Source organism: Nipponia nippon, unplaced genomic scaffold (genome assembly GCF_047370975.1).
Source record: "Nipponia nippon isolate SJK-2023a ecotype South Korea unplaced genomic scaffold, ASM4737097v1 scaffold_30, whole genome shotgun sequence".
In the NCBI taxonomy this organism is placed as follows: Eukaryota; Metazoa; Chordata; class Aves; order Pelecaniformes; family Threskiornithidae; genus Nipponia; species Nipponia nippon.
Window position 1 is genome coordinate 2211576 of NW_028262348.1, and position 14398 is coordinate 2225973.

Here is a 14398-nt window from a genome sequence, read left to right on the forward strand (position 1 = left end):
TAATACAGCTGGCAAAATAACCCTCAGTGTAGAAGAGACGTCCCTCTTGAGCTATTGTCTACTAAATTGCACTTAGAAAAAGCAATCCTACTTAAAAAAAAAGAGGAATTTAAAGACTTTCATTATAAGGTGTGCAAACTTTATAACCTGGAATGGCTCTTTAAAGATCAAATGCTTTTAATTGGGTTTTTCTTATGTAGATATTTGCAAAGCCTTCAATCACGTTTAGCTCTGGTTATAGCTAGTAATGCAGTGGCTGGATGCGAACACCTTCTGTGTCCTACTTTCCAGAATCTCCTGGAGGAAGTGTTTACAGCAAGTGTGAATAAGCAGAAATATTTTGAAAAAATCTCTTCTGCCTACGTGTTCCTACCTCTGAGCTACCGCATAATAAAACAATTCCTATAAAGACTTGGACCCAAACAGAATAGCCACATAAAATTTTTAGTGCAGTGCAAGAGGGGAGGAAGGGACTCATTCAGATTTTTATCTTCTCACCCCAGAACAAGTTCATCTTCAGTTTCATATTGGATTCCTGCTTTCAGATGTTCATGGCTTAGTGGTGCTGTTAATGCCTCAGGGCAGAAGCCTTGCAGAAACTCCCAAAATCTGTTCCAGAACCACTTGCTCGAGGTGAAAGCTGGGCTGTAAGCTGGGCTCGGCTGAAGTGCGGAGAAGAGCAGTGTATGGCTGCCTACCAGGTGCTGAACACTTTGGTATATTTGTCCTAGATAGCGCTCCAGACGCTCGTTCCGTGCTGATGTGCTGCCCAGGGAGTGGGCAGCAGGAGGTGTGGGCTCTGGGGATGTCTCACGCGGCCAGTCTCGGCTGCTCCGTCCAGGCACCACGAGCCTCTGAGGATGTAAGATGAGCCATACGCAGCGCAGAGGTTAAGTGGCTCTGGCAGATAATCGTTTCTGCTGCGCTGTGCTCCCGAAGCCGGACTTGGAGGGGGAGATGCGCTGTGCCAAGCCGTGGCAGAGTCACCTTTGTGTGGGCTGACTGACCCGTTCACAGGCAGTTCTTTTTACCAAGAAAATAAAACATTTACCTTTCCCCTGGCAGGCTCAAAAGCTCATGGTGGGTGGTGCGGACAACAGGCTGCCTTGGGCTGGGAGATCTCCAGGGTGGGTTTTGGGGAAAAATGGCTGTGAACAGGGGAGGAAACGGGGTGGGATGAATTGGTGGATGCTGGGGACGCATCCTGGCAGCAAGCTGAGCTCACGGGGGTGGCAGACGGGCCTCTGCCACCCACCCGCCTGCCTCCGACGTCACAAGTGCGTCTCCCTGCGTGTCTGCTGACTGTCACGGCATTACAAGCAGAGAACTCACACCCAGTTGCCACAGCAACATCACTGGCTGGGAGCATGGTGTGCTGTCACCTAGCAACCAGCAAGGGGTACCCGGGGACAGCAGGGTACCTGCTCCACTGCCCTGGGGGAGGATGGGGGTCCCACCCAGCCCCTGGGACCCATCCATGCTATCCTTTTCCCATGAGCAGGGATCTGTGTAGTTCCACTGCCTTAATAGTAACATTTTTTTTTTTTTACCTTCATAGTAATTTTTTAACCCCCTCCCTAGGGAGGGCTTTGCACCGTGGTTGAATAGCAGTGTGTGCCCCTGTTTTGTTCTGTGTACTGCTTTCTGCCTGTTCCCTCAGTGCTCGCCAGTACTTAAACCAAAGGATGCAAGGGTAAAAATCTGGCATGAAATGGGTGGGTGCAAAATCTTTGGGCAAATGCTCTAGGGGTGCCTCCCCACCATCTTTGCTGAAATTACTTCTTTGGTGTTTGCTGCATTTATGCCTTGGTGTCCAGATGGCCCTGTTCCAGTTGGCTCCTGAAGCTCTGGGTGCCCTAAAATGGGGTTAATGGGTGCTGCAAGCTTGGCCAGACTCTCAGCAGAGGGCTGAGCCTTTCTTCCTGCCTGTCTCCTTTCCCCCAGATGGATGGTGGGTGAATGCTACTCAGCAGTGACCTCGAGATGTTTCTTCATTACCTTCTAGGGCACTGAATCATTTCATTGAAGGACTTTGCAGGCGAGAACACACAGCTGCAGTCACGTCCTATATTTACAGCTTTAGCATAGGAAGCCTCAGCACTCCAGTCTTGATGTGGCATGAAGCTGAATTATTAACAAGTGCTCTCTGCTAGGGGAGAAGTAGCTGGTGAGAAGGAGCCTTTCCTGCGTGTGCACTAATCAGTATTCACTGGGTGATCGGCGATCTGGTTACATAGTACTGGGATCTGCTGATGCTCCAGAGGGGCAGGGAGCTGGAGGGTGCTTGATGTGGTTAATGGGAGGTTTGCTGGCTTCAGTGTCTGGCTGTCTTGTCCTGGTATCTGCTTTCCTCTCACCCCACCATGTGTAACATAGGTGTGCCTTATGCCAGGCACAGAGCATGAAGGAAGGGCTGCCTGCCCGCCCCAAGGAGTGAGCAGCCCTGCCTAAGCTGCCATGAAACGCAGGTACTTCAGCCTCTTCCACAGGAAGGGATGCTGCCTTTTCTCGTGCGATCTCCCCCTCCGCTGAATTTAGACTGCTCAGAGGTGATGCAGATCAAGATTTGCCATGCAGGACTCCATGTGCTATTGAGTAGCTCAGTATGGAGTTCCTTACGGTCAGCTACTCCTTACTGAATGGGTTCAGTAAACACCTCCAGCCACAGCAAAAACCAGAGACTTTTAACAAAAAAGAATTCAGTGTAGTGACTGATGTGCACCTTGAAATGTGGGGCTAGTCAAAAAAACTCTTCTTGAGCCTAGGTCCACTCAGGATCCTCTTCTGTTCAAAAATAGCGCCCCTGAAGCAGCACTTAAATTCAGCCTGACTTACTTGCCTCTGTGCTAAGCATGGAGTTTCCCAATATACTCTGCTGGGCTGCTGGAGACAACTTAATAAAAAAGCAACATAAGGAGGCTTGTATTTAGCATCTGTACAGATAAAATAAGGAATTAAAGACAAGCTAGCTCATAGTGTAATGGCTACAGATTTCTGGCGTGGCAAAAGCAGTGAATCTTGCCCAGCACACTTGTTCCAGTAATGTTTTTTTAATGATTAGTCCGGTTTTCTTAAAACCAACATTGTTCCTATGCTGATAGACCCAACAACCAGCCATTCAGAAAAAGCTCTTCAAATCAATAATTGACAACAGAGCTGCCTCTCTTGTAAGTATGTTGTTGACCACAAAAGGATGCATTTAAAGTAAAAGTGATTTGGAAAGGTGACTATAATATGGTCAGCTCATTCTTGAATAAAAACATGTTTCTCTCCAATCAAAGCCAGGCAGCGCCTGCCAGTTCTCTGAAGCTATGCCGCAAAGTTAGAAACAGAACTCCTTCAACTGAAATATTACTGAAAGGAAGGTTTTGTGGCTAGCAAATAAAACCTCCTTTGGAGACTTGTGGGCTGGCTGATCATTTTCTTGCTGTACCAGAGGGATTGACTGAAACACCTCGTTCTTTGTAGCAGTATGTTGGCACTAGATGCTGAGCGAATATAAGAACTTGGTGATTGAGGGCCCCTCCAAGGGGTGCTGTGGCAGCCGAGCGCTCCTCTCGAAACACAAAGAGCTATTTCAGCGGTGCAAGATGACATGCTTCTTCCTGCCACTGAAAACAGATTTTCATTGCAAAAGCTACCTGAGCTTGACATTGTGAAATTACCTCCTTATGCTCTATGTACCATAGAAGCAGCCCAACTGAACTGGGAAGGATACATCCTCGCCCAAGCTACATGCAGCAAACAGCGACAGGAGCCCAGAGCTCGGTAGCAGGAAATGTGTGGGAAAGCCATCTGGTGAAGCCACTTAGAAACAGTGTGAAAGGCTTTTTTCATTCACTTCCTGACAAAGTAGTAATATGTTGTCTCGTTATAGGAAGAGGGCTGCTTGCTATTATTATTTGCATTAGTAGCTCGTAGAAGCCCAAAGGTGGGGACAGGACTCTTGCTGTGTTCGGTGCTGTGGGCACGTGTAAGAGGAGACCTTTCCCTATACCCATTCCCCCCAATTTTATAATTTAAAAAGGCAAAGCATAGGATTTTTTTTTTCCAAATAGGGAACTGAAACAGATGGGAGAGACTGAAGGAGCTGGAAACAGAACACGTAATAATTCCCAAGCCTCGACTTTCTCAGCAAAACTGTACTTTGACGCCTATGCTTTATCTTTGAGCATTTATGGTGAGCGGTATGTACCTTGGCATACGGCTCATAATGTGCTCTGCAGTTCTCCTAGGTAAAATGGGCATTTAGCTTGGTGTGGACACGCTGCTGAGAGTTACTACATGCTTTGCTGTGCTGAGGCAGGGGGAGGGAAATCAAATCAATATGCAGAAGGGATTTTAATCATCACTTAGCAAATTAAAAAATAAGGTTACTGTGGAGACTTTAAACTTTATCTTAGGCATCTGAATCATGTCTTTCACTATGAGCTCCCAGTCCAGCCCACCTAATTTCCCCATGGTTTAATACTGCTATAATCCCAGGCAGTATCTCCATTCTGCTAAGAGCAGAGAACCACACAAAAGGCTGTATTTCAAGAGGAGGCAAAGGTCCTTATAGCCTACTTACTATTATTAGATATGTAAAGTTCTCCTGTATCATCTCATCTGAAGACCTCAAATCATTTTATGGACCTTATTTTAGCCTCTTGGCGACTCTGAGGCAAGACAGTTATCCCCATTTTTAGAGACTGGAACGGACTTAAAATCCCCATCCTTGAGTTTTCCTTATCAGTCTTTGGCAGAATTGAGGATGGATTTTTTCAGTCCCATGCTTTAATTGCAAGGCAGAGCTTTCCAGGTCCCTTTGCTATCCTTGTGTGGGTGTGCAGGACTGCGTGCTCGGGTGGTTAGCATTTGTGCCAGGTTTAGCCTGGAAAAAAGTATGTGCTTGGGCTGGCCTTTTGTCTCTGGGGAAGGGCAGGGTTAAAAAAATGTCCTAAAGCTTAATTAGTTGGTGAGAACATCACAGCAGCAGGAAGGAGGAGGGGGAGGAGGAGGAAGGGGAAGGAGATGGTGGATGCTGCCCTGCTTTGAGGTAAAAGGGGCTGAAGCCCAGGGACCCTGGGAGGAGCAAGCAGGACCATGTGGGCTGGCAGCTTGTGAGGCTGAAACTGTCATTTGACATGTACAGCCTGGTGCCAAGGGAATACCTTCCCCAGGAGACAGGTGCTCAAGTATTGTGAAATTGGGCCACGAGGTGTTAATTGCTAAAAACTGTAGAAATTCAGATTTAAAGAGCTAGTACCTACTAGTGTAGAATGACTCGTACCAGAGAGCAACCTTTCTTTCTGTCCTGGGAGTGAAGCCTCTAGTAGGGCAGACAGCGTCAGATGGGGCAGAGTTGAGGCTCTGAATAAGGCTTTTATTGCCTTATCACAGGCTTCTCATAACCCTCTCCTCCCAAACAACCTACTGTGATGCAAAATGCAGAACCAGGAACGCAAGGAGGATACCAGCAGCACCTCAAAGTTCACAGAAGCTGTAACAGCGCTTCTTTGTGCTCTCCTCTCCCAGTGCTCAGTTCATGATCCCCAGCAAGACTCCAGCCTGTGGCAATACAGCTGTAGGCAAGCGCATCCATGCAGCTGTATTTGTCCTTTTCCTTTACTGAAAGCCTAAGTAGTAGCAGGAGCCAGAACCATGTGGGTGCAGGGTTTAAGCACTACCACTGCCTCAAGGATTACATGCATAACCTCTTCAGAATAAGAGACCAGACAAATAAGACTGCAGTTGCACTTTGGAGCAGCAAATGTGGAATACTAAGCACCCAGTAATCAAGTGCTAATTTAATGCTGAGATTTTAAAAAGCCTCAACCAAAGCCCTGGGTGAATGACAACAGACCGTTTCCAACTCTGTTTCAATTTGCCCAGATTCTCAGGACCCTAGGAAGACTGTTTCCCCCCTTGCTATATCCATTGCTTATATCTGAGTTACTAGCAAGTTTTGGCCAGGTGACAAACTCACTGAGCACCAAACTGTGCCTCAGCAAGTGTAAGCGGAATCCATCTGTCTGCCTCGCCTGTGTTGGAGAGCAACAGTCCTCTTCACCGCTGGAGCAGGGCTGGCCTGGAGCAGCGAGGGCAGCACCAAGACTCAACGTTTTCCCAGGATGTGGCAGTTCTGAAGTGGGTGCATAAAGACTTTTTCTGGCAGTAATAGGGAGTTAAGGGAACAAAACCCATGCTTGGGCATTGCATGCCGGTAGACCTAACATGGTGGTTCCTTTGCGCAAGGCTTAGCTGAGCAGCTCTCTGAGCATCTGGGCTGCGAGAGGCTCCTGTAGCACAAGTGTCATATGAGGCTAATCCCATGCGGTTTAAAGCCCAAAGCAAGCTGTCTGGTTTTCCTCTCCTGTCTTCTAGATTGGTCTTTCAGTTTGTGCTTATGCCGAGACCATAACAGATCTTAGATTTCCCAGCCAGTGATGGCAATCATGCGTACACAGAAAATCTGAGGGTCACCAGCCAAGTTCTTAGCCCTGGATAAGAAACCTGACAGAACACAGGAGCTCTGCAAGGGCTTGGGTGGAATCTCTCATCCATGTTAAATGTGAAATGTGCTCTGTCCAGAGAAGAGGTGAAAGATCTTCACTAGCTCATCTGCTACACTTGGGAGATATTGCTTTAAAAACATGGGTAAACTTAGCAGTGTTCCTGAGTTAAGGAAGTTGTGGGGGGGTTTGTTGGTTTTTTGTTTGCTTGGGTTTTTTTTAAAGCCCATTAAAAAACAAATCCACAGACTAAGTGGCTTTTTTAGTACTTGAAAAGAAAATCTATAGCAGAATGAGGAATGATTTCCTCCAGTGCCAGTACAGAGTGTTTTACCCAAGACCTGCTCTTCTCACCTCCAGAGGCACAGGAAAACTGCATACCCAGATGGAGTGAAGGCAAGTGAAGAGACCTGTACGCTTGGCCCATTTCAGAGTCTTCTGGTCCTAGTGCTGTGATCGAGGTTTTGACCCTCCCTTAGGCGATCCCTGTGTCAGCCCCTGAGACTCACCTCTGACAGAATCCAGTCTGAAATGTGCTCTTACAACATTAGGTGGGCCTCTTCAGCACGAGTCTGTGACGCGTGTTTTTGTTCTATGCTATTTTGGTGATAAGCAACTGGTGAGAAGAGAATGCTTTCATCTGCTGGAGTAACTGTGTTCTCAAGCATTAAAATTATGGTTCGTACTAACTGTCCAGTGGGGTGAAAAAAAAAACAAGGTTCTTAATTCTAGAAGACAAGTTAACTTCTGGGTGAGGAGGCAGAAATGGTTAAGTCTTGCTGTCAAAACGAAACCCATGCTGGAAGTGTTCTGTCAATTAGGCTGATTTGTAGCAGCCTCACTATAAATCCTCTTTCATTCAGAGGCAAGTTAATCTCTTTGCTGAAACATGCCATTCCAAGGAATTTCAGTAGGTTCTCGCACATCTAACCAAGGCAAAGTTATCTGCAGGGACACGCCATCTTAGAACGACATGGTATGTTCAATTCTACAACATTATAGCCAATATATGTCAAAAAAGGGAGGCCAGCAAAAAGCCTTTCACCTCATTGTCACAGATTAGCCTTTCTTGTGTCCTACACTTGTTCAGCCTATTTGTAAATTAGAAACAGATTTTCTAAATCAGTTTTAGATACAAAAACAGTTGAGAGAGATGTCTATTCAGTAAATGACCACTCAACCCAGAAGTGTCACTGTTTTGCCAGTGAAATGCAGCACTCCTTAAAGGTGTAAAACTCAGTTTAAAGGCAGAATGTTTTATGGGACACCTGTGTAATCTGACCAGATGCAAACCCATTTTTTTTTCCCCGTAAAGAGGAAGCTTTCCCACTCATTTGTCTGAAAGGTGGTTTATAGCAGAGCTGTGAGCCTTTCCCGTGACCAAGGCAGCTGGGTGCCTGCCCTCACCGTGCCGCAGCCACTCACCCTGCTGAGCTGGTCCAGGAGTCTTTGGTTCTGTTCGGAGAGTTCCTGGACGGCCCGCGTCTTCTCACGGTCGGCTTCGCGCAGGTGAACCTGCTGCCTCTCCAGCTCGTCCTGCAGCTGCTTCACATCGCTTTCCAGTTCAGACACCCTTCCTTCCCATTCTCCTTCTCTGTTCTCAAATCGCCTCCTTAGTTCGTGTTTCTCTTGTTCTAGGTGCTGGATAACGGGGGGAGAAGAGGTTAGGAAGGGAGGAAAAAAGTGAACACTGCCTTCTTTTCCTCCTCTGTGCTTAGGGCTGAAACCTTTTGTGCAGGGAAGAGAACGGTATGAGAGCGTGACAATGCCACGGAGGTGGCAATCCCATGTCAGGGCAGGTCACTGGCACTAAACTTGCTTTCCATTTCCAGCAATTGGCCTATCCTTGGCCTCTGGGGATCAGCACATTGAATTTTTACTGAAACAACTGCCAAAAGAGTAAAGCAGGCTACACGTCAATAGGCGGAATATATAGGTCAGGCGGGCCAATTGATTTGGCAGAGCCTAGCTTAACTCCAAAGCAATATTTCAGTGGGCAGTGGCATAATTCTTTTAAAAATTGTCTTTATAATCAAAACTATACAAACTGTATCCTTCCTGCTGATGAGGAATCTAGATGAGGCATCTTTCTTGTCATATGGGTCTTATGACCAACAGTTCAGTCATCTATCCGTTTGCTCCTTCTATTCCTGACCTAATTAGTTGTCTGGTAGTTTGACAGTGCACAGCAACTCCATTGTTTGATGCAGTCCGCTCTGGAACGGCAATGGATGCAATGAAGTAGTTTCTACAGACATTACATACATGCCTGGTCTGGGTTGCAGGTTCTTTAGAAACCACTCTCGGTTCTGGAGACTCTGCTCTGCTTAGGACTGGCTGGAAAACAAGGGACAGCACGAAGCCGGTGGAACTTTTGCATGTTTTACCGGCTCAGTTAAATGAGAGCTTGACTGAACCAGAGCTACAAATCAGGTCAAAACAGATTTATGTTGTGCCCGTTTGAAAGAATCCCAGCTCTGAAACCGAGCTTGAATTTTCCCTGGTGACTGAAGCTATGAGCACACTTGCAGAACAGTCACAGACTGGGGACATGGGCACGTCCCAAGATTAGCAGGGAAACCTGAAGAGCAAGAGCCCTCTCCTTGTTGGTTGTCTTCTGTCCCCCGGAATAACCTGCTCCTACTCGCTGTCAGATTCACCAGCCTTTTAGGAATGTGTCTTAGCAAAGAACAGAAACCCACTGGGCCCAGCGCTGGCAGCGCTCGCCCATTTTTCCCAGGGTATCATCCCCCAGTGAGCAATCCCCATGGCACTTAAGATAGGAGGGGAAAATAAACCTGCCAGGAGGAAAAGAAAATTGCACTGCATTTATGTGAAGTGGCTTTTTATTGCTTGTTAGAAACACAGGCGGTGAGGTGGCTGTTTCCCCTGGGTGCCTACTGCTGATGACACACAGCCTCCCTTGCAGGGTCTCTGCCACCTTCCCAAGCAGGTCTGAATGTCAAAGCTCTCCACTTCTCCAGCAGCCCTCTGGCCTGCGTTATCACTGATCTTCCACCTCTTGCTCTGCAGAAGATGCCATGTTTTCTCTTTCTCGACCTTATCTCCAAATCCTTCCCTATGCTCCTTCCAGTGCAGTGTAGCAGCACCCTGCTTGTGCCCTTCCAAATCCTTCTGCAAATTCAGGACTTTCTGGAAAACCCTCAAATGTGAGGGAATGCTGATTAAAAACACTGGCCCAAAGCAAAAGTATTTCCCTGTGTTTCAGACACTAAAAGCGTGGGTGCCCCTTGCAAATGAGAGAGCTAAGTATTATTATAATTATTTTTTAATGCAATAGGTAGGCATGAGATCCCAGCGCCAGGCCCATGACAACCATTGCGAAGAAAGCTTGTTTGTAGCCTAAGCCTGGCTGGAGCAGCCACAATTTCACTTTTAGCGGCACACTGAAAATGCTGTCTTTTATAGCTCTGTCTCCTTCACTGCTAGGCAACGTTTAGAAAGATCCAGGGTCTTCTCTAAATGGCAGATGAAACTTCAGCCTGCTGAGGAGCAGCACTGCAGCCGAAGTTCCCCAGACATACTCAAATGTGATTTAGAAGCCACTGATAAGCCGTGTCAATCATTTAAAAACCACTTTAGTCCTTTACTGCAAAAGAAAATCCATACTACATACAGCTCTAATAAACAGCCGTCACCCAGGCTGGAGTTAGAGGGAGGCGAAGAATATCAAGTTTATTCTGTTGTGATGGAGAAACCAGAACAGTGCAGTGGGGCCCAGAGAGGCTGCTGCAAAGAGGGAGGATGAACCAGACTGGAGATCCCGACCGATTCCTCCTGCCCCTTCCTCTCCTGCAGCCGTCTCCCCTCGCCCCAGCACCTGCACGGCTGCAGATCTGGGTAGGGGTTTATTTTCATGTAGTGATGACAGGGCAAACTGCTGTCCTCAGTAGGGGAGTTTCTTGTTTTCTGAGTGTCTCTCCATCCACCAGCTGCTCACTCATTTTTATACAAAACTGCTTTCTAGATGATGTCTTCTTCTGAAAGCAGCTTCTCTTCAACTTAACTGAGCTGGGCTGGTCCTCATTTAAAGGGATGGGAGCAAGAGGGAGGTTCCCAGCTGATAAAGAGGGTTCATACTGTAAAATGCTTGGACACGGCAAGCTCCTCTGTGTCAGAGGAACAGAGGCATTAGCTGTTTTAATCCCTTACAGAGGATAACACTGACTAGGATCACATCAGAATTTATTACAGGGCTTCAATTCCATGATTAGAAATGAATTTGAATTCAGGCTGTGAAGTGAAAGAGTTGCCAGAGTAGGTGTATGGCAGGAATGCTGCACTCCAGTAAGGAACCCACAAAACCAGACCACATTTAGTCTTGAGGCAAAGCACCAGAGGAGCAGGCCAGCGTATTGGCTGTTGGGAAACGGAGAGGCGCCACTGAGCTCTTGTAACCAACTTTGAACTGCTAACTGGGAGAAAATCTCTCCTCCTAAATGCTACTTAAGCATCGCGACATCAGGTGCAATTGTCACCAAGGATCTCATCTGAGGCTTTGCTTCTGGTCAGCATTGGAAAGTTCTCAGCGTAGGGAGGGAGGTAACAGATGTGGGTCCTTCCTCCCTGCTCCTCCGGAATGGAAAAGCTCATTGTGAAATTTTGTTCACTTCAGTGGCACCAGGAGGAGGCCGACGTTTAACCTGCAGAGGCTAGGATTACCAGGCTTGTGTTGTAGAAGATTAATGTTCAAGTTTGATTTTTTTTTTTTTTTTTTTTTTGGGGGTGTGTGTGTGAAGTAGCATCATCTTAGATCTGCAAAACCCAGCGGAAAAAATCTGACCCTTAAGCAGATAACACTAACTCCTATCGGCTGGGTAGCCTGAAACGCAGGAATCTGTTATTCAACTGGAAAGCTTGCGTGATAGTAATGGGATGAAAAGATGTAAACAATTGGCTGTGTTTACCATCCCTTCGTTCACCTTCTGAATGGACCCGTAGGAGCAGAGGTAAACATTTGGGGGATGTTATTTAAAATAACATAAAGTCATAGTTTTTCCCCTCTCCTTTTCATCTTTACATTTTGCAAACAGCGAGTGGCACCTGAGACTCCCGAACTCCCCAACAGGCAGCTCAGCGAGCGCCTAAACTTGGGCATTTTTCCTTTAACGGTAGGAAAGGTTCTACTCCAACTCGTCAGGAAAACCACGTCAGCACAACGCTGCATACGTCTGTTCTTGCTTAAAGATCAACCGGAAAACATTCGCTCTGGGAAATTTTAATCTGATAAATAGTGCCACTAAACACAATTTGAGCAAATGTCACCTTCGCTATTGTTTCTATCAGAATAGTAAATGCAGAGAGGTTTCCCTGCAGAGAGGAAGGGATCAGCTAGGGTAAAGTGCGAAGTTTAATAATAGAGAGGAATTTTGTCAGGAGAACAAAGGCCATACAGTAATTTCACAAATCCTCTTGAACTTGAGAGATGTAAGTCCGTGAGGAGGGAACACAGGAATATGCAGGCCTGTGCAGAAAGGGCTGTGACTTGAAATGTGGATGTTAATCCAGCACTGTTCAAACTCTCTCCAGAAAGGTGAGAGAGGCTTTTTCTCAGCCTTCTAAGCAGTATTACTTGCTGGGAGAATTAAAATTTCAAGAGTATCTCTGAGAAAAAGAGTGGGGGTAAGAGTGGCTCTCTTACATAGTTGTGCAAGAGAGTTGTTCCAAAAGAAGCTGCCTGCCCAAGTCGTCGTCTTTGTAATAGCTCTACATCATCCTTAAAAATCAATAAATAGCTCGATCCACTGAGCTCCTGGCAAACAGCTCTCTCCAGATACCTGTAGGTATTTTTCAGAGCAGCCGGCTAACAGAGACCTATCATTAGGGCTTATCTCCTGCCGTGCCTAATGCCTTAGCTGCAACAGCTTAAGCATAAGGGTTACATATGCTCTGTAGCTCAGTACCTGCTGTATAAATTTAACTTCCGAGGCATTTCCGTGACGAGCCAAGCACGGCGCGCGTCTCCTCGCCCAGGTGCTACCTGAGGCAAAGCGGCACCCGCAGCAGCCCCTGGAAGCAGGGTGCTGCAGCCCGTCCCCAGGCCGACGCCCCAGCTCGCAGCCGGGGAGGGCGAAGGACAGCGGGTTTGCCTCCCCCAGGCCTAAGAGGGTTTTCTTAGACCCTGTCTTCCCCACCACGGCCTCGGGGAGTTCCGTGGGCTGCCCGGCAGGGCCCTGCCTGCCTGCCGCCCCCGGGATTTGTCGGGGAAGGGGCCGCTTTCCGCCGGGAAGGACCGCGGGGCTCCCGGGGGCCGCGGCCCTGAGGCGGGGGCTCTGGCGGAGCGCTGCGGGCCGGGGGAGGGAGGGAGGAGGGCGGCGGGGCCTCACCTCCAGCTTGTCGGTGAGCTCCTTGTGCATCCTCTCGTACTGGCGGCTCATGTCCTGGTTGCGCTCCAGCAGCGCCTTGCCGAGCCGCGCCGCCAGCACCAGGTCCTTCTCCTTCTGCCGGATCAGCGAGAGCAGCTCGGGGTCGCGGGCGGCGGCGGGCGGCGGCTCCGGCGGGTCCCCGGCGGCGGCCAGCAGCGCCAGCTCCTCCTCCAGGGCCAGCTCCAGGGCGGCGGCCGCGGCGGCCCCGGCGGCGGCGGCGGGCGGCTCCATGCCGCCGGCGCTGTCCGCCTCCGCCGGTGCTGACCCGGCGGCGGGCAGGCGCAGGCACGGTGCCGACATGGCCCTGCGCGCCGCCGCCGCTCCGCTGCGCCCCCCGCGCCCGGCCCGCGGCTGCGGCTGCTGGGCGGGGAGCGCCGCCGCCCCCGGCCCCCGCCCCCCGGCGCCGGGCCCCGCCGGCGGCAGCTCCCGCGCACCGCGCTCCTGGGCGCAGGGCCCGGGGCGGGCGGCGGGGGGAGGCCCGGGGTCTGCGGGGGGAGGCTGGTGCCTTTCGGCGGTGCGCGGATCCTGCTGGAACCGCCCGCTGCCATCGGGTCGCACCGTTTCTGCTGCAGGCCCAGGCCCAAAATCCCCCCAAAACATGGGGGGGGGGTGGGGTGGCTGAAAAGCCCAAGGAGGGAGCTTGGCACTCCCGAAGGGCCGCAGCGCTTGCTTCCCGCTCGCTACCTGCTCCTCCAGACCCCCAGCGCGTCTCTTTTGGTTACAAGAGCAGCTCTCGGGATCTTTCTACTCAGTGGTTCACCCCTGGAGAGCTGACTACAGCTTCCAACAGCCACTGGGGCTTGCTTTCAATTTCAGATTGTTTAGGATGCTCCTGGATAAAATTCGTCTTAAAAGCAGCCTCAGTGAACGTTGGGAGTTGTAGTCAATTCTGCTCATAGCACTCTTCTCTCTGGGAGGAGACTCTGTTGGGGCAGAACCTGTTGATTTGTCGGTTTTGGCTTTGTTGACTTTCTCCCCCCTTAGATCCAGGCATCGCTTTCCTTCTTGCCACGGGAGGGAGGCTGAGACAGAATAAGGCAGGGTAAAACTGTACTTTGTCACGTTTGCTAAGACTGTGTTTCCTCGATTTCTGATTATGCTTTAATTTCGAGCGAGGCTTTAACAGTGCTTGAACAAAAGCAGTTTTAAGGAAACCTGTGCTTTTGACTCCCAGATTCTGCAGAAAGAAATGATGAATTTTACAGCTTTTCTCTTCCGGCTCTGCTTCCGTGGGGCTTGCTTTCCTTCCTCCTACAGAAGATTCGCTTAGACCACGTTCATCTGTGTGCACCTGCCCCAGCACATCGGTCCAGGGATGCTTTTGGCTGGGACAGTTGATGGCTGACGCGGTTTTCTAGCAGGGCTGGCTCCTGCCTCGTGTCCGACCCAGGGCCCTGGAGAACTGCTGATTATTCGGAATGGTTAGAGCATGAATTGTGGGAATGCAAGCTTCCCTCTGGCCATCTGCCGCTGGGACCTAGCCTTTCGGGGGGGATACGCCCCAGCAGCCCAGCTAGT

General features: G+C 49.3%; 1 protein-coding gene across 1 annotated transcript in view; it reads right to left on the reverse strand.

Annotated features, from left to right (window-relative positions):
• The window catches only part of BICDL1 (BICD family like cargo adaptor 1), a 53295-nt gene extending 40115 nt beyond the window's left edge, over nt 1-13180 (reverse strand). Inside the window, exons 1-2 of the mRNA XM_087768700.1 lie at nt 12842-13180; nt 7920-8135 (exon numbers count right to left, since the gene is read on the reverse strand). Of these exons, the coding sequence (XP_087624826.1) occupies nt 7920-8135; nt 12842-13180 (555 nt within the window). The remainder of the gene's footprint in view (nt 1-7919; nt 8136-12841) is intronic.
• Between the last annotated feature and the right edge of the window lie 1218 nt (nt 13181-14398).